The 19609-nt window shown below is 40.3% G+C and overlaps 1 protein-coding gene across 1 annotated transcript in view; it reads right to left on the bottom strand.

Annotated features, from left to right (window-relative positions):
* Positions 1-1967: 1967 nt before the first annotated feature.
* LOC139946601 (U6 snRNA-associated Sm-like protein LSm4) overlaps positions 1968-19609 on the bottom strand; it is a 41998-nt gene continuing 24356 nt past the window's right edge. The window contains exon 5 of the mRNA XM_071944299.1: positions 1968-3664. Coding sequence (XP_071800400.1) covers positions 3567-3664 — 98 coding nt within the window. The 3' untranslated portion in view covers positions 1968-3566. The remainder of the gene's footprint in view (positions 3665-19609) is intronic.

The raw sequence follows: 19609 nt of genomic DNA on the forward strand, positions 1-19609 counted from the left end.
TGGCCCCAAGACAGTACACTGTGATTCAGATTTCATTGATGCGATTGAACACAGGGAACATGTCCAAAATGCCAATGGATTACCTGACGGATTAAGGAAGATGCCAAGCAAACAAATCTCTGAGCAGTTACTGTTCAAAGAACTTCTTGAAAAAAAAACAAATTGTGATGGTAGAACAATCTGAACATGGACTAACAGTACATACCAAGAGTTCTGGAAGGTCAGAGGTCACCTAGACAGCTGTCTCATGACAACATGAACAATACATTATTTTTTAAGAGAAAGACAATATTTGTTTTTCATTAAAGTGGAGGTTAGGTTTGTGACAGTGTTTTTTCTTTTTCTTTAAGAGAAAACAGCACTGTATTGCATGAACTCAGCCATGGAGGTAGAATATTCCTCCTTGACTCAACTGAGAAGTGGGTCTTCTAAATAAAAATGGTTAATGATTAGGAGCATCAAGTTTTCACCACATGTTTTATAAACCTTTTGTAGCCAATAAGTGGTTGTCATCAATTAGCCTTCCTCCCCACCCAGACATGTTTCTTTAGTTGCAATATATGCAAGTGTACTTGACTTCAATTATAGATCTCTATATCAAAACACATCGATACATGCCTGGAATTACAGCAGCGAGACCACAGAGGTATGGTCCAATTTTATGGCTCTGCTTACCTTCAAATTCTGAATTTACGATCACCAATCTCAGCTTGCACTTTGCTGTGTAAGCGTAGAATGCCTAGTAACATGAAGTATGCATGGGCACAAGCCAAAACTCCCAGCCAACCCCGTCATGGCTCTGCTTACCGCCGAATTCTGCGCTTACGATTCCCCGTTTACATGCAAGCGCCAAATTTCTGCGCTAGCCTTGTTAGCGTAGAATGCCCAGTAACTTGGAATACGTGCGCGCAGAAGCCAAAATTCGCTGCTAACCCGTGAAATACGCTTGCTGTAAGCATAGAATTCCCTGCTTCCGTAAGCGTTGATTCTGTGCTTACGGTAAGCAGAGACATGAAATTGGGCCCTGATTCTTTGCTTATATGGTAAGCAGAACCATGAAATTGGGCACTGATCTTGACCTATGCGTCCATTTAGAAGGTTCCCATAGACTTTGATAATTTCCAAGGGCACTGCCCTTCGCAAAATGAACATGGCCTTTCCTTCTCAAAGATGAAATACCAGGAATGTGACATAAAAACACTCATTTTGGTTGTACCCTTGTATTGGTTTGTGTTAAGGTGCTGTACACTGCTGAATCGTTGTCCATGTCCCCTTGGGAATATATCAACAGGCTTGTTAAATGAGATTCAACCCATTACAAGTGCAAACTAGAACAGGGCTCAAGTTCATAAAGCTGTAAAGCAGAAAATACTGCACAATATTGTGTATACATCTACATTTCGGATTAAAACGATCAAACGGTCCAAAAAACCAAAGGTATACTTACACTTTAACTTCAAGCAGCTTCATGAAATTGGGCCCTGGTATTAATGGTGCAATTTTGTAATACAATATACGCCCCGCCAGTAGAGTTTTAAACATGTGTTTCAGTTTACAACATCATTATCTGATAATCATCCAAGAATACTCCTTAAGCCTTGGCCTCTAAAGTGAAAGGTGACACCATCTTGAGACATTTTGCTCCTTGTAATTGATAGGAGGTGGATGGCCTCTACTTTATCTTCTTGACCAAGGATTCCTTTCCGCGAAACACTTCAGATCTTGACTCATTGCCGGCGTCTTTTGATCTTTCTTTATTTATTATTAAAGGGATGGTACGACAAAGTTTTTTCTGTTTTGGGGGGTCTCCAGAGCTCATATTTATTTATGGCTCTCTGTTTGGCTATTCTTAATTTGTTTAAATGCATTTAAAAAACAAAATGGGGGGGACACAGTGGGGGACACAGTATTTCTACATGGAACGGTTAACAACTCAGGAAAATTATTTACAAAACAGTAAAACACCATCCAACTTCTCCATGATCTTTAATCTATCTCTATTTTCTGTGACAGTTGTATAAAAAAAAACAAATTCCTGACTGAATAATTTACAAAATCTAGCTGCGCTAAGAATCGGTCTTGCCTTCAGAGATTCTTTGACGTCAAGATTGGCATTCCCAGCTAAGGTATGTCCAAAAAAACAAAACCCCCCAAAACCCAAACAAGTGCCACGCTGACGCACCCAGAAATCCTCTTTTGTAGAATGTGAAGCCAAAGAAGATGTTTTTCCTATAAACCAGAATCCCTAAGCAAACTTATTTGTCAAAAGCTGCTCATAAAAAACAAAATCCTTCAGACAACAGGACAGTTCTTGTCTAACTGAGGTAGATTCAAACCGAAGCTTTGAGTGTGGATTTCACAAAAAGGCCTATCAAACTTTTCTTGAATGTCTCAAGAAAGAAGTCACTCCCAGCTGGAGAGCAGGACACAAGCCTTGAGACTCTTAAACACTCTTTAAGGATTTCCCAAGGGAGAACACTAAGAAGATACTCCCAGCTGACAGACAGGGCTTGGATCCAGGAGCAAGGACCTGGCCGAGACATCTTGGATTTCCCCAGACCACAGGGGTTCTTTCTCTTTTAATGTCTTGTATAAAAACAAGTCTGGGATGGATTCCTCCCATGAAGTGAGTCTTTGATTCATTGTCAATAAAATACCAACCAATTGTTGAAACGGTCAAGCACCTTGTCAAACTCATTCTTTTGTCCTCACAAAATACTAAATTAACAGATTGTGACAATCAGAAGTCTTTAAGTTTAACAGACTTGTTCTCATACTCAACAACCTGTTCATTTACCTATCAGCAAATAAACTTCACTTCAGAAAAAAATCACAAATACATATTTGAAGGGTAGGCTATATGATCTCTATAGCACAGAGGTGAGAGACATTGCTGATAAAAACATCTAAAACAAGAATCCAAAAGGTATGTGTAGAAATGATGGCATTTCCACCTTTGTGTAACCCCTGTGGTTAGATTTCACAGAGCTTTTAAAGGAACAGTGTCCTCATCACTAGAGAAGTAGAAGAGCAGGATTTGTTATAGGAAAAACAATAATGGCTGATTTTCTTCATCAGACTGATTTAACATGTCTGAATTCAGATAAAGGTCTCAAATTTCTCACCCCTGCAAGCACCATTTGTTCAAATCATCGAATATGTAATTATCATTTTGTTCTTACGAGTGCTTTGAGATTTTCTTCTGAAGGTTTCAGGTGCTACATAAATACATCCGTTATTATTACTAAGCCTGTGCCAGGAGATTCTGTCCCCCCCCCCCCCCGAGAAATCGGGCCCCCCATATTAACATTACACCATAGGGCAAACTGTGTACAAACTTTTTCTGATAGTGCATGGCCTCTTTTGAATAAACCTCCTCAAGCCCAAGTTAATTTCCCATATGAGAGACAGAATCTCTGGCGGACAGAATTCCCTGTGACACCTGCAGTATAATAAATTTAAAAACCGAGATCAACCGTTTCGAAAACCACATCCCCTTTCTTCCCCACCGATTCTCAACGCAGCAACTAAACAATCCTACCTACGAGACTAGATCTTGTTATTGACTAACGCAACGGGGGTCCACCACCACCACCCCCACCTCCTCCCCTTCCTCCCCTGTTGCCTCCACGACCTCCACGCCCACCTCCTCGGCCGAACGTTCCTGTGAAAAGAGAACGAAACAAGGCTTGCTTAATTCAAGGTAATGTTATGCAACATAGTGGATAGCACATTTCCCCTCCTTATAAGACACTCCCTCCACATTTCCTTCAGAAGCTTGTTTTGTACTTTTCTATTCAATAGGATTACATCATTGGCTTAGCTGGCACAAACAGCTTAGCATGATGAAAAAAACACTAAACAATTGCAGGTTAGATGGTGATGATTGAAAGATGAACGGTTTATTTATGACAGACTTAAAAAGACATCACAATCAGCAGATTGAAGTGTATCAATTTTCACTCTGGTTCTGGCTGTTGACCAGTTTGCAAATTGTTGATTACAAACTGTGCTTACAATTACAAGCACACGGACATTAGCAATTTTCAAAAACCAGTATACATAAAACAACAAACCTGTGAAACTTTCAGCTCAATTAGTCATCAGAATCACACAAAAAGAAAGAAAACCACGCTTGCTCCCTATGTTTTCAAATACTTGATTTTGTTTTTGCGAGATCCAAACTGATTGCTGTACTCATTTCTCAAATATTACAGCTTTTTGAGCAAAACAATTTCAAGGGAAGTTTCCCACCATGACCTTAAGGTATGTGCAAATCTGTAAGCATTTCTTTTTCTTCCAATCAGACTAATATTTCACACATCCTTTCAGCGTTTGTTACCAGTTAGAGTTTTAAAAGGCCTGAAACCAGTGCAAAACTGTTTATCATTTTATACTTCAGGCCTTAAACAGCTACCTGAGCGGAAAGTTTTCAACAGAAATGGTATTTTTACTTGTTTATAATGCACTTGTTAACCATTTTAATGTAATTTTGATATGTGTACACTTCTGCACTTTTCGTAATTATCAATTAAAAAATGAGGCCCCTACCTAAAGGTTTTTTGAAAAACTAAAAACACTTCTGCCGTTGAGAGCGGGCGTCAAAGGACAATGCCGCTGACGTCATTTGTGGGAGTTTGCTTTGTTATACATCCACGCTGCGACAAAGCGGCTTTATCTACTTATGACGTTTTGAGAGTGATTTCGTAACGGGGCTTTTCGCAAATCTCGCAGAAAAGCTCTGGACAAGGGCATACAAAATGATTGTTTTTTTACACAATTGAAACCTATTTATAATCATATGACTTGATTTCCTTATTCATCGAAAACATTTTAAGTGGAATTCAGCAAAGTTCACGACTTGACATTTTCGTTCAAGCAGGTCTTTAAACTTCACTCCTGAAAGGGGCGCAGCAATTTCTCTCTGGTAAAGAACCACCTATATGTGGAAAATGTAAATTTGTACAGGAACCATGCACAGGGCACCACAGCAAAATCACAGGGCACCACAGCAAAATCACAGGGCACCACAGCAAAATCACAGGGCACCACAGCAAAAGCACAGGGCACCACAGCAAAAGCACAGGGCACCACAGCAAAAGCACAGGGCACCATGCACGGCAAAAGCACAGGGCACCACGGCAAAATCACAGGGCACCACAGCAAAATCACAGGGCACCACGGCAAAAGCACAGGGCACCACAGCAAAATCACAGGGCACCACAGCAAAATCACAGGGCACCACAGCAAAAGCACAGGGCACCACGGCAATTGCTGTGGGTAACTTGGAATCTTTCGCAGCCTGATACTTAATTTATTAGGAAATAACCAAAAACAAATTATTTGAATGTAAAAAAACCCAGTAATATACAACAATCAAACCAAAAGGGGAAAAATCAAATAAAAATGGAATTTAATTTGGACTGAAATGAACGACTTGAGGGGGGTGAGTCACAGTCAATTTACACAAATCTTATTCACATTGTACCAGCACGTCAGACAATAAACGCCCGTAATTACACTTCCGATCAATTCAATCCAAATCACTGAACTTTCCCCCCAAACTACACAAGAAGTCAAGGTACTTTGCTATGTACACAATGTAAATCTGTCATTCATAGCACAACCAAAGCGTCAACTCCGTCAACTCCACACGCTAATCCTGAGCAAAGATAACATGACTGGACGGGGAAGAGAAGGGCGGCCGACCGAGACATCCCCATTGTGTGCCCTGATCACTGCTTCAAAGGGCACCGAAACATCTGCAAATGTTTGATTGACAGATGAAGTCAATATGAGCCCGGCCTGTCAATCATAATTAAAGGGCAATACCAGTTATGAATTTCCAAATTCTTTAAGTTATTCGCCAACAGGTATGACTCAGATCGAAGTGATAGTCGACGTTGAAGCACCACAGAGATGTATTTATTTATGTTTTATATTCTGGTAATATATTTATTGAGCTCTACACCCTGTCCGGCGGACGAAACGTTCAAGTTCAGGATGGGAACAGGAAGAAAATTCCAAATGGGGAAACACAGGGACTGAATCCAAACCCACAAGCAGGGTTCCTAGGCCGGGTTCCTAGGCCGAGTTCTGCTTGAGCAAACATATCGCAGTTGTTTATGAAAATGTTAACATTAAGTGGAATCGGTTAATATGTGAGCCTAAAACTCATATAACCGATGTCAATGTGGCGGCCCACAGTCATGGCATATCCTTCAAATTTCATACTCCATACTGAATATTCCAACACATAAATAAACGTAACCCTAACGAGAATGTGAAATACATATAACAAAATGGTAATATCCACCACTGAAAAATACATTCTCGTTTTAGTTTTGTGACGACACACACACACACAATGTCTACAGCCATTTTCAAAGTACTCGCAGACCCATCAGAAAAACAATGGCTGTCAACTAAATCAATCAGCAATTGTTGTTAGCCAACGTCAGAGAATGTCTCAAACATTTATGCAAGTGGACTACACCTTCCCACATACATCAGAATCCTGTCAGTATTACGGCAGGGCTACAGCAGCGTCCTCTCTCCACTGGCAAAATGCCAGTTAAAGCAATGGACACCAGGCCTCCATGCCCCCTGGTCAATGCCTTGATGCCCTTGAAATACTCACAGCAGAAATTCATAATTTCCTCATAGAGTGCCCTTTACCAAAGCCTTCGTACCCTTGCCTTTTCAAAAACGAAGCACACAGGCCCGGGACACTATTGGTAATTAACAAAGACCAGTCTTCTCACTTGGTGTATCTCAACATATGCTTAAAATAACAAACCTGTGAAAATTTGAGCTCAATTGGTTGTCGAAGTTGCAAAATAACTATGCAAGAAAAACACCCTTGTCACACAAAGTTGTGTGCATTCAGGTACTTGATTTCGAGCTTGATTTCGAGACCTCAAAATCTAATACTGAAGTCTCAAAATCAAATTCAGGGAAAATTACTTCTTTCTCAAAAACTGTGTCACTTCAGAGGGAGCCATTTCTCACAATGTTTTGTACTATCAACAGCTCCCCATTTCTCAATACCAAGTAAGGTTTAATCCTAATAATGATTATTTTGAGTAATTACCAATAGTGTCCACTGCCTTTAAAACACATGAGGACCAGTCAGAATTTTTCAAAGTGGTCTAACTTTCTAGCTCAGTGAGCATCCCTAAATAACATGAATTTTGGACGGATCGGAGAAATGAAAAGCTAACTGGTCCTGCTGGCTTGTCAGTGAAAAAGTTACGGGCAAACGCTGTAAGGGTAACTTGATTACACCCAAGGCAGTTACAAACACATCACACTGTTCCCTTTAAAACAGAACTAACCATGAAAGCGAAAAAACCCAAACCTGACTTCAGTACCCCCATCAAGTCGCCTCCTGGTACAGTTGACTTTCTTCGCCGATGATGTTTTCATAAAAATACTTTCTCCCCAAACCACTGAGAAGCTGGCAAAATCAGCGTAACTAATTCCAACATGTCAAATCCCTCTCGGCATGACCCGGTCCTCATAAAAACTCCTCGTGCCACTCAACTATAACAACAAATACTCCCAACCAGGATGCAGAATGCTTGTTGTTATTTCCCATTTTGAAATGTATTTTTATTAAGTTTAACCCTTTAACCCCCTCGGGTGATTGGAGTCGGTGAACGATAAAAAACCTGATTTTTATACGGTGGACTTCTCGGACTTCCGTTCTCTCACAATACCCTTCCCCGGTTCATAACCACCCAAGATCCATGATGAGTTTGGTGTAAGGTTTGGGAGAGATCTTTTGATAAAACTTTTTTGAATTTTCTCCCCTTTGAACGTAACAGATATTGTAAGAAAAGGTTGTATAAGGGGTTGAACAACAACAAATTTACTAAAACGGGATTTGAACCAACGAACTACGGATTAATGTGCCAGTGCTCTACCAACTGAGCTATTTAGCCTTTTGTTGGCTGGAACAATCGAACAGCAACAGAGTTATTAACTTTCTGGACAGCTGTGTTGTACCAAAATCTCATCCATTTTGGTTTCAGAGAGGTGCTAGCTTTACCACCACTTTGTGGTTTTTGGAGTCAATTTAGAGCATTATTCTGACAAGGAGAGGAGAACAAAGCCATAGAGGTTGGCTCTCAATTTGAGGAACTTGGTCTGAAGGATCATAGATGGTGCAAGATCTTGCAAATTTAATCCACCTTTCATTGCACCCTGCAATTGGTGGATCAGATCCAGCAAAGTGGATTCCAGAACCCTCTTCAAAAAGCAAACCCGCTGAACACATTTCATAATTTATTGTACTGCGTTTGAAACCCAACGTTCTAAACCACATAGAAACATTCTTCATTCATGAGGATTATTTGAAAACATAGCTCTCTTTCAGTAGAATAAAAAAGCTGAGTCGGAACTTATAATAATTGCTTGGGTTTGGAGTTACACCCACAACAAGCCCTGTTATTAGTTCCTCTTTATCCCACAGGAGTGCGGCTTTTAGGGTTTGATTAGAGGGTGATTTATACCGTGGCACGCTGCTTGGGTATCGGTTCTCCACTTAACCTAGATATTAATGCCAATAATTATGGTTTTAATCCCGTTCTTGGGGCTCAACCACCTGTTTGTCGGGGAATACAAAGTGGTAGAGGAGGATTGGCTACTAGTAAAATATGAAGATTACACGACAGGGAAAAAAACAAACATTTTGCCTGGAATGCTCTCAATGTATGTGAAATATTACAAAATGAGTTTCATGTGAAAGGACAGCAAATTTTTACATGTCCTACATTCCTTACAAAATGTTCTCAGACATTGTGAAGTTGTTTAGTAAGTTACGACCTACATGTATGATAAAAAAAGGTACGCCAGTACATTAAAGCAATGTACGTGGGACAATAGTGGTCCCAAAAATGTTCAAAAACACGCGCAAAACTTACATGGTCTATTTTATTTGTTGGGTTGTGGACGTGGTAGGGTGCAGGGGGATAGGATTAATAAGGAATGGGTACTTTCTGATGTACAAAAATCGGTTAAAAAAAGTAAATAAAAAACTGCAGAACTAAAACTGGAATCGTACCATGGACCTATTATTTTGGATTTCTCATAACCAATCCTCTTAAATGCTGGTGATGACATGCAAACTTAAAGGGACACATTGCCTTGGATCGGTCGAGTTGGTCTTTGAAAAGCGTTTGTAACCGTTTTTTATAAAATGCATATGGGTAGAAAGATGTTGTAAAAGTAGAATACAATGATCCACACAAACATGCCTCGAAATTGCGTGGTTTTCCTTTTACCTCGACGACTAACACGTCGGCCATTTACATGTGTATGGGGGCCAAAATTTTGACTCCCATAAATGGCTGACCGTGTTAGTTCACACAGTAGAAGAAAAACCACGCAATTTCGAGGCAAACTTGTGTGGATCATTGTGTTCTACTTTTAAAACATCTTTCCAACCACATGCATTATATAAAAAACGGTTACAAACGCTTTTGTTTTGACCAACTCATCCGTTCCAAGGCAACGTGTTCCTTTAAACCATAGAGCAAGGACCGGATTAATCTAACAACAGAACATCAGGACTACTAAACACCAAGGAGCTATTGACACTTGCTCATGATGGAGAAGTTTTACCTTGAATAGGACTGCCAAGTTTCCTCCACTGGGATTTCACCCAGCAGCTGCTATTAATTTACACCCCCAACTTCGCACCTACACTTTGGCTGTACTTCTCTGAAATGGTCATCAAGGTCCCAGTGTTCATACTAGGGACCGTTGGCGTGATGTCACAACGCACTAAGAATCATCTTAATACGAGTTGTTATATATATTTTTTTATTTAAAAAAAAAAATATTTTCATTATGCAAGTTTGCCCAAACAAGGCTAATAGAAGCTAGTCTTGGTTATTAAGGGGCTACATTAAGAAGAACAAGTAACCAATGAGAATAACTCAGGGGAGCTGAGGGTAGGAATATATATTTTCCTCTTATTGAAGACAATCGAATGAAGATATTGGAATAAAGCTGTTGGAACGGCTTAACATGTTAGTTTCAATGGGATCAGGTGTCCGCACTTGACCTTTCGACTGGGTTAGCTTGACCAGGTTTAACTAACCCAGACAGAAGTTGGCCAGCTAAACTGCCCATTAACCTCAGTCAAGTTACCTGGATGAACGCCTCATGAGCTGTTCACACTGGACTTTAGTTTATCATCCAAAAGTGTCCAATGCGAACAGACTCGATTAAGTTACCTGGGTGAACGTTTCCTGTGATGTTCACACTGGACTTAAATTGTCAAGTAACCCATTACCTTGGTGAGTTTATCATCCAAAAGTGTCCAATGCGAACAGACTCGATTCAGTTACCTGGGTGAACGTTTCCTGTGATGTTCACACAAGACTTGAAAATGGTCAAAATACCTATTTCCTCCGTTAGTTTATCACCCAAAAGTGTCCAATGCGAACAGACTCGATTCAGTTACCTGGGTGAACGTTTCCTGTGATGTTCACACAAGACTTGAAAATGGTCAAGTTACCCATTTCCTTAGTTAGTTTATCATCCAAAAGTGTCCAATGCGAACAGACTCAATTCAGTTACCTGGGTGAACGTTTCCTGTGATGTTCACACAAGACTTGAAAATGGTCAAGTTACCCATTTCCTTAGTTAGTTTATCATCCAAAAGTGTCCAATGCGAACAGACTCGATTCAGTTACCTGGGTGAACATTTCCTGTGAGGTTCACACAAGACTTGAAAATGGTCAAGTTACTCATTTCCTTGGTGAGTTTATCATCCAAAACAGCCAACGCAAACATAATCGATTAAGTTACCTGGGTGAACGTTTCCTGGGCTGTTCACACTGGACTTGAAAGTGGTCAAAATACCTATTTCCTCCGTTAGTTTATCACCCAAAAGTCCAATGCAAACAGGGCTTAAACCTCTTTCCAGACCAGAGGAAGCTCACCTCCTCCACAAAAACAGGTGATGGCTGTCACAATCATTCAGGAACTAGGATAAAAGGTCTCACCTCCAGCCCCCTCCTACGGGGGACCAAATAGAAGCTCTCCACCCCTGTAAATCTCTCACAGTAATCCAATTTGCCAGCCATCTGAAACCAGTAATGGATTTCGCACACTACCCATTATGGGGCTATCAGGGGGCGCATTTTGGGCCTAACAAGGGGGCCGGTGGTGCGGTCTTGAGACTTGGAGATCTTCTGCTTAAACCCACAGGACCTGAGTGACCAGGGCCCAATTTCATGGAGTTGCTAAGCAGAAATGATCAGGATAACAGTAAGACGATGTTCATGTGACTATGGAGGTAGAATTGATGTGACATGGTAGTTTGGCTGGTAACTTTACTCTGGTGCAATAAGCATAATTTCGTTGTGGTAAGCTACTTTTTGGGCCCTGTTTTACTTCTGCTGCTTAACGACCCTGCTTCAAAATTACTTGCTTTTTTACAAGTACACAACAAGTACACAACACACAGGACCAACGACTTTACTTCCCACCCGAAGGATGCGGCAATAATTGTTTTAGTGTCTTGCTTGAGAACACAGGTGTCAAAACTGGGACTTGAACCCACACTCTGCTGATCTGAAACACCAGAGGTCGAGTCCGGTGGTCGTATCCACTCGGCCATGACAAGCTAGTACTTGTGATATGATACAGCAAACATGACAAAATCTATATATCACATTCAAGAGAATGATGTGCTATTTCCAAAGTATTCAGTTTGTCGGGGGGGGGGGGGAGGGGGAAATGTTTGCATGCAAGGCAGTATATAAGAAATGGTTACTTGTAATACAGCAATAGAAACTACCTGGGCCCAATTTCATAGCGCTGCTTAACGGTAAGCAAATTTGCGTGCTTACTGTAGCAGAAAAATTTGCTTAAGCCTTAGCGTATTTCACAGGTTAGCAGAAAAATTGGACGGCCATATTGCGTGTTTACCATGGATTTGCATTGTGACGTCATTTATTTTCGTGCGGTAAGCACCGGAAGGTTAGCATGCCTCTTCGTGTGCTTACGGTTAGCAGCGTTATGAATATAGAAATTGCACAGTAAGCATAAAATTGGCCGCTAAGCAGCGCTATGCAATTGGGCCCAGGGCTTAAGCAGGAACAGTGTTTTTTAAAAGTACTGTGGCTTGTAATGTAGTCAGGCAGATACGGGTTAAGGTGCAGAGGGTGGGGTGGGGGTGGGGATGGAGTCATAAACAATTCCGCCCAGAACTCCATTTTGAAATCAAGTAACTATCTCTACGGACTTACAAACATTCCTGTTATAATTCAACTTTTGAAAAAGTACCCGGTACCCTGCATGGAAGTGTCATAGCTGTCGGCAAGACCGCCGTTTCTACACAACTGCCTCTAGTTAAATAGTTTCCCCTTGAAATCAACAGCTAATTGATTGAAACAGGTTGATTGTACTGTACATGAACTCCAAGGTTACACTGTGAAAGCAAGCCGGGACTTTCAATGCCACCAAAGCTATTCCCTTTACCCTGATGATGTGTGTGTCCGCCCGTCTCCACCCCCCCCCCCCCCCCACTCCTCAAAGGAATCCTTGGTCTACCAGGAAAAAATGTGCCCACTTATCATAGACAGCTTGTGGAGATTATTTTGGTAGTTCTTTGGTTTGTTTCCAGGGTCAATATTCTACACCACAGACGGATGGAAAAATATTTTGAACGACTTATCACAGTCTCTGGCGTTCTAGTCCTACCCATGGGTCTCATGTGGTCAACATGGGGACGTATATTATTATGATTTCTGGTCTTGGTTTTTCCCCCAGTGGATTCCGTGTTAGAACGCAGACGAAAAGGCCATGAATTTTGTCCCGAATCAGGTAATTTAAGCACTTGTTTGTTTCCCCGCCATCGTCTGCGCAACCCTTTCAATATTTGGTCATAAATGTCACAATCGGAGAACACCCCGAATTACTCAAAGAAGACAACACCTGCCATATAACCGCATTAACACAAATAGCCATTTTCAAAATCCCCTATTATTTACGCCAACTGAGTCCACTATCAGATGTCTTAGGATTAAAACTGAAAGAAAAAAAGTCATGACAAGTCTTATTTGCAGATAGGAATAAGTCAGATTGGACAGGCCCCAGTTTTGTTTTCATCCAAAATCAGTTTTCTCGTCTGGCAATAAATAATGCAATGAATTTAAAGCTACAATCAAAACTCATTACAGATAATTTACATTTTATGAGAGTAACATGATTTACAAGTGCGTGGTTATTTAATTTAGTGGAGAGGAAATCTCCAGAGGCCCTTTGCGGATTCCAATGCCAGAGCTTTTGGTACTTTTTTTTGAAGGTCATAGAATTTCCCTGAGGCAGTGCTGTGAGAGTTTTAGAATTGTTCACCCAGTGAGCAATGACGACTACTCCATATAGGACAAGGCAGGCAACAGGTAGCCAGACAGAGTGAGGAACAAACAATTGTGTATGTTTTCTTAAAGCAATTGCACAACATCGGTAAACAGTATTGTCCAAAGGCCCACACTTCGTGTATCATAACTTATATATAATATAACAAACCTGTGAAAATTTAGGCTCAATCGGTCATCGGAGTCGGGAGAAAATAACAGGGAAAACCCAGCCTTGTTTTCGCACATTTCGTCGTGTCATGACATGTGTTTAAAATTAATCCGTTATTCTCGATATCGAGAATTGATAATTGTTTTAATTGTTACAAAAAGTAAAGCATTTCATGGAATAATATTTCAAGGGAAGTCTTTCACCATTACCTTCTGTCAACCCTGTATGTTATTTGTGAAACTGTGAACTTTTATTTGTTTATCTGTTCAGAAAGTGTCCAGTTGCTTTAAATAAGAGAGAAGTTCAGGGTTTGCCCTTAATAATAATAATAACAAGACATTTGTAAAGCGCCTAATGCAATAGCCTCTAAGCACATTAAAGAAACAATAAAATAAACAATTAGAGAAAGATACAAGATACAAATAGGCAAATTACAAAACAGAAGCTTTTCAGTGAGTAGCCAGCAGGACCAGTTAGCTTGTCATTTCACTGTTCAGTCATCTTTTTTCACTAGTCCATAATTTGGACTTTGACTGGGCTTTGGCAGACCACTGTTAACAGAGAGCGCCAATGTTACTTCATCATCTTGGCCCAGTTTCTCAGAGCTACAACTGGTAGCTAAGCGCAACACAATTATGCTTCCCAGAATGAGGTTACCAACCAAAATACAATATCACACCATCTGGTATCCTGCTTGTTTTTGCTTAGCAGAAGTATCCTTTGCTTTGAAAACTTCCACCCCTAAAACAAACATGTTCCTTATTAACCAAGAACGCGATTATGAGTTAGGAGTTTTTATTTTCCCCTGTCCATACAATGCTGCTTAAAATTGAATGCTCTAAGCCTTTCACAAACTTCCTTTTGAGATTTCTGATCTGGTTTTTAACAAAATGCTTTACAATTTTGTTTCCTTCGACTTGAGTGTTCTGGACGGTTGTAGCACTTTTCTTTGTTAAACAGGGACCGATGAATAGAGTCCACTAGCTTTTGAAACTGTGTTATTCTTCGGGTCGTAAACTTGTTACAAAACAACACCTCCAGATATTTTCCGGGAACTTGCACTTTTCAGAAGTCACTGCATGTTGCATGTACTGCCTGTCAGTCTAGGACATGAGTCAAGATCTTCGCAGTATGCGGGTTCGAATCTCAGTCACCGAACTAGCCTATCGGTCTAGGGTATGAGTCAAGCTCTGGTGGCTGAGTCAACCGTATGAGGGTTCAAATCCCAGTCAGAAAACAAGACATTAAATCGCTCAAATCTAGAATGGTAGAAATGCTGAAAACAAACTTCACTTTTCTATTCTTAAATGATCATATAGTAAGATAGGCACTTTTAAACAATCGCCTCACGCTATTACTACCCCCTGTTCATTGGGTCTCCAGCATTCCCAAAACATCTCAACTCCTTTGGAGCATGGATGCAGCACCGACAGCCAAACTGCCTGCTCATCATTTACATCGACAATCTCAATCCTTGTTTCATTTAATTTATTCTGGTTGTGAAGCCAAGGACTCTCAGAAAAGTAAACTTAATCACTGTACTAGCCAAGAACCCAAATGGAGAGCAAATAAAGAAGGAACTTTTGGTTTTAGATACAGGAGGAAAACCACAGAGAATTTATTATCGGGAAAACCCATACAGCCAGGAAGAGACTGACAACCAAATCCACATAGTGCCTCAGTGTGATACGAACGGGGGTCCTAGGTGGAATGCAAGAACTACACCAACCTGACCACCAAAAGAAGAGAAGCCTCTACAATTAAAGACAGTAGACACTATTGGTAATTGTCAATGACCAGTCTTCTCACTTGGTGTATCTCAAAATACATGTATGCATAAAATAACAAACCTGTGAAATGTTGAGCTCAATTGGTCGTCGAAGTTGCATGATAGTAATGAAAGAAAGAAAACACCCTTGTCGCACCCTTGTCACACTAAGTTGTTTGCTTTCAGATGCTTTGTTTTCGAGACCTAAAATTATAAATCTGAGGTCTCGATATCAAATTTGTGTAAAATTACTTCTTTCTCAAAAACTACGTCACTTCAGAGGGAGCCGTTTCTCACAATGTTTTATACTACCAACCTCTCCCCATTACGTTACCAAGTGAGGTTTTATGTCAATAACTATTTTGAGTAATTACCAATAGTGCTCACTGCATTTAAGTTTCTAATCCAAGCACACTGCTGTCATGACCGGGATTCGAACCCACACTCTAATGATTCGGACATCAGAACTAGAGTTCAATGCTCTAGACTGCTTCATAACAACATGCTTCACATTAATGACCATAACAAATATACTTAAGAAATAGGATACTCTTTTTGCCCACAATGAATGAAAAAAGGTGATCGGATTCAGAATTCTTCAAAAGGATTGCGTCACAAAACCCTGAAGTAAAAAGGTGGTAATTTGAGGGTAGAGATTATCTGTGTTATTTTTTGGATACATTTCAACGAGCTACCTGCAGTAGTGAATTCAGAAATGGCTGTAAAGGTTTCAACAGAGTTACTAGCAATTAAGTGCAAGGTACTTTGATAATTAGTTTAATAAAAGGCACCTATATAAAACGCACTAGTTTTATGCATAGCCATTTGTTATAAAAGAACAGCATTTGTATACAAATGTTTTTTTCCTTAATAAATCAGAAAAAAAAATTCCTACACGTATGAGTTCACTTTACAATTAAATAACCTAGTCGCTTGATTGCTTTTCAAATCATCAAACAAGACAAATTCCTCTATTTTGCCAACAATTTGTTGTGCCTTTGTAGTGACTTATTTACGTGCCCAGTTGGCATATAAGCAGATTAAAACCGAAAGATGAAAGGCTTGTAAAACATGTACATAATGTTTAACCCATAGGACTAGCTAATCTTTCAAAGGCCAACTGTTATTTATTTTCAATTTTAAGAAAATGAACGTTCATAAAAAAGCCGACTTTTACCCAACAAAAAGACCACTTGGTAAACATGGCATTGAAAGTGCTGACTTTTTAATAGGGACCCATCGGCATGTTCCAATCTTTCATTCAGGCCGAGCGGTTCGCCTTGTTTGGTCAGACAACACGGCGGGGAATTTGACGCGCCGATCAAAATCTCCTCACCGGATCAATCGGTAAAACAGAGACCTTTCTGTATCCAATAAAAAGAAAAGAGCGTGTTTTCAGGCTCTGAGGCAAAAAACGATCACCGGCCAAGTGTGAGAAATGGCCCTCTTTTATGTCGCTCGCCGGCCGGGAAATCTGAACAGAATGACAAGTTCTCCTTTAGCACTGAGAAAACATCCTTAAGTCAACATGAAATTGTATGGACATCAAAGTAGAGGGATGTGGTCCCGTGAGAGGGGACAAAAAGAACCAGCAGCCGGGGTCAATGTACATGTATGGCAGAGGTGTAGAGTTAACTTCTGACATTGACTTTCCCTTTTTTTTTGTGCTTAGTTTTTCCCGCTCTTTTATTTTGCTTACGATTAGTCGGAGATGATGAGTGTGTTTTGTAAGCAACATGTTGAGTGATCGTTGGAAGAGACTGTGGGGCCTAGTAATTCTCCTGAAGGGTTTATTTTTGTACGACACTATCTTCCACCAGTTTACATTAAACTTACACAGTTTGAACATAAAGCTGCTAAGGTGCTGTAGTTTTTTGGAAATAAGTAAAACTATTTCAAAAAATGCTTTTTCGTCTCAGTGAGAGGAAAATTATTTTAGCGGGTAAAACGATTTATGCGACTCTCCTGAAAACCTTGCTACGTGATTTTTCAATATATTTTTTTTGACAACTAATACAGCTGAAACTTCTACAGGCAAATTACATTAGGCCTATATGTATATATAGATCTTCTTTCACAGTGAGTGGGAGTAATGTCATGGCCAAAAACTTTACCTACAAAAGGTGTCAAAATGACGTTCAGAATGCTTTGCCTAACTGACAATGCAGAATTTAAGATTTTATACTTGATTCACAGTTGTAGAAAGTAACTGAAATTTGTCCTGAGAAAATACTCTAGCTCTGGCACATTTAGCTAGCATATCGAGCTGATCTATTGTGGGCAAATAAGCATGAGTTTAGCTGTCCGGTGTTAATTTCGAGCCCTGGGGTAAAACGAAAATGGGGTGATAGTGGGGGTTAAAATTCCCCAGGAAGTTGCTGGAGTTTTATTTCCTGTGAAATAATGAGAAAAAGTGCTAAAATCAAGGGCTACAGTTTCCCTTTGCCGCAGATGCCACCTTGAAGGCCCTATTAAGAACTTCATGGGTTTTTGCACACTGCTTATGTCAGGAATGCTTACTGATCTTTTTCTAGGGACTGAGTCAATGTTTTCTTTATATTTCACGCTAGGGTGGGTTGGGTGTCCCCTTCTACAATGCCTGGGCGACTAGTGTCTTCAGCGGGTGTCTGAAATGGTTGTTGATCTTTTGGGATGAGGAGGTCACAAGGATAATGTCAGATTCCCTGTTCTCAATGACACTGATAGGCTGAATTCTCAGAAAGGGGCCAGACTAGTTTTCCCTTCTAGCCTCAGTTTGGTCAACATTGGTTTGAATGAATAAAAACAAAACAAAATTGGCCACAGAATGATTGAGAAGTGTCATTCTTCCTAGATGCGAAAATAAACTCAGTGAATGTTTACTCTTGTATAACATAACAACATACTACACAAAATGTATCAGTCGCTACTCAAACAAAATCACAAAATCTAAATCAAATAATTTGGGAGGCTAGTCATCCTTATTTGCCGCTGAGAAGTTGAAGGCATGCAAAAGCACATTTGCCAGCCAGCCACATCAACCCATGACCACGGAGCACAGCCAGATATTATTAAGTGTTCGATTTTCAAAATCTACTTTGCCATGCAAAATTGCTGGTACAAAAATCATTCCCTGTAACTGCACCACTACTGCAAAGCCATTTCAATACAAAACCAGGTCTTGAATGACAAAAATAGGCTGCCCCTTTATGGTTTAAAAAGAATCCATATTCCTTAACGCCATTGCACACGGGGAGCATAACAGAAATTGTGTGTGATAGAAGTGACAGCAAAACCTCATTGTAGCCCATGAGAGTTGCGCTACTACTAATTCAAACAGATTTGTGAGCCATTGGTTCCCATCTAGCGTACATCACACACTTTTACATTCAAATTATGTGCGAGACCTGCACAGACTATTGTGGGGACGATGTCATGCAATTCTAGGTCACGGACCCAACCATTCATGACGACTTTTTAAATTTATCCTTCAGCACACAATAAACTCAAATCATCCACTGAACATAACAGAGACACAGATACACCCACCCTTTAAAAACTCAAACAAACCACACGCTTCAGTTGAATACTGCCCCTCATATTGACCAAAATGATTGCGTTTGATGGTTTAGCACCTTGGAACAAACCTGTCCAACCACTAGAGTTGTAGCTTGTCTACACACACTCCACAAATATGTATCGAGTCGTTTAACTACAAGCACCCAAGGACAGAAACTGGTGAGAAATCTAGCATTTGGTTAATTTTAGAAAAAACTTCGACCAAGGGGGAAGGTAATATGGCCCAATTTCATGGCCTTCTTTACCATAAGTAATGAATCAGCGTTTATGGAAGTAAGGATTTGTGCTGTTACAACAAGTGTATTTCTCAGGTCAGCATGGAATTTTACTTAATCACACTACTAGAGATTCTTTGCTTGCACAGCTTGAAAAATGCGGCGCTTGCCATGTAAGCTAAGAATGGTGATCGCAAGTGCAGAACTCAGCAGTAAGCAGAGCTATGAAATTGAGCCCAGGTCAGCCCAAAACCCTTTTTAACACACAGGACCAACGACTTTATGTCTAATACAAAGGAAGAAGCAATTAACGCTAAATGACACAAGTGTCAAGACCGGGACTCGAACCCACACTCTGCTGTTCAAAAACACCAGAGCTCAGGTCCAGTGCACTTAACCGCCCCACCATGACATCACATGCCAAGTCTTTTGGTCATATTATTTTAACATCCACCAATATCTGGCCAAATAATGTGAATAGAATACACGGGAACAGACCCTACCCATAAAACCTGTGTAC

This window comes from Asterias amurensis, chromosome 13 (genome assembly GCF_032118995.1).
Source record: "Asterias amurensis chromosome 13, ASM3211899v1".
In the NCBI taxonomy this organism is placed as follows: domain Eukaryota; kingdom Metazoa; phylum Echinodermata; class Asteroidea; order Forcipulatida; family Asteriidae; genus Asterias; species Asterias amurensis.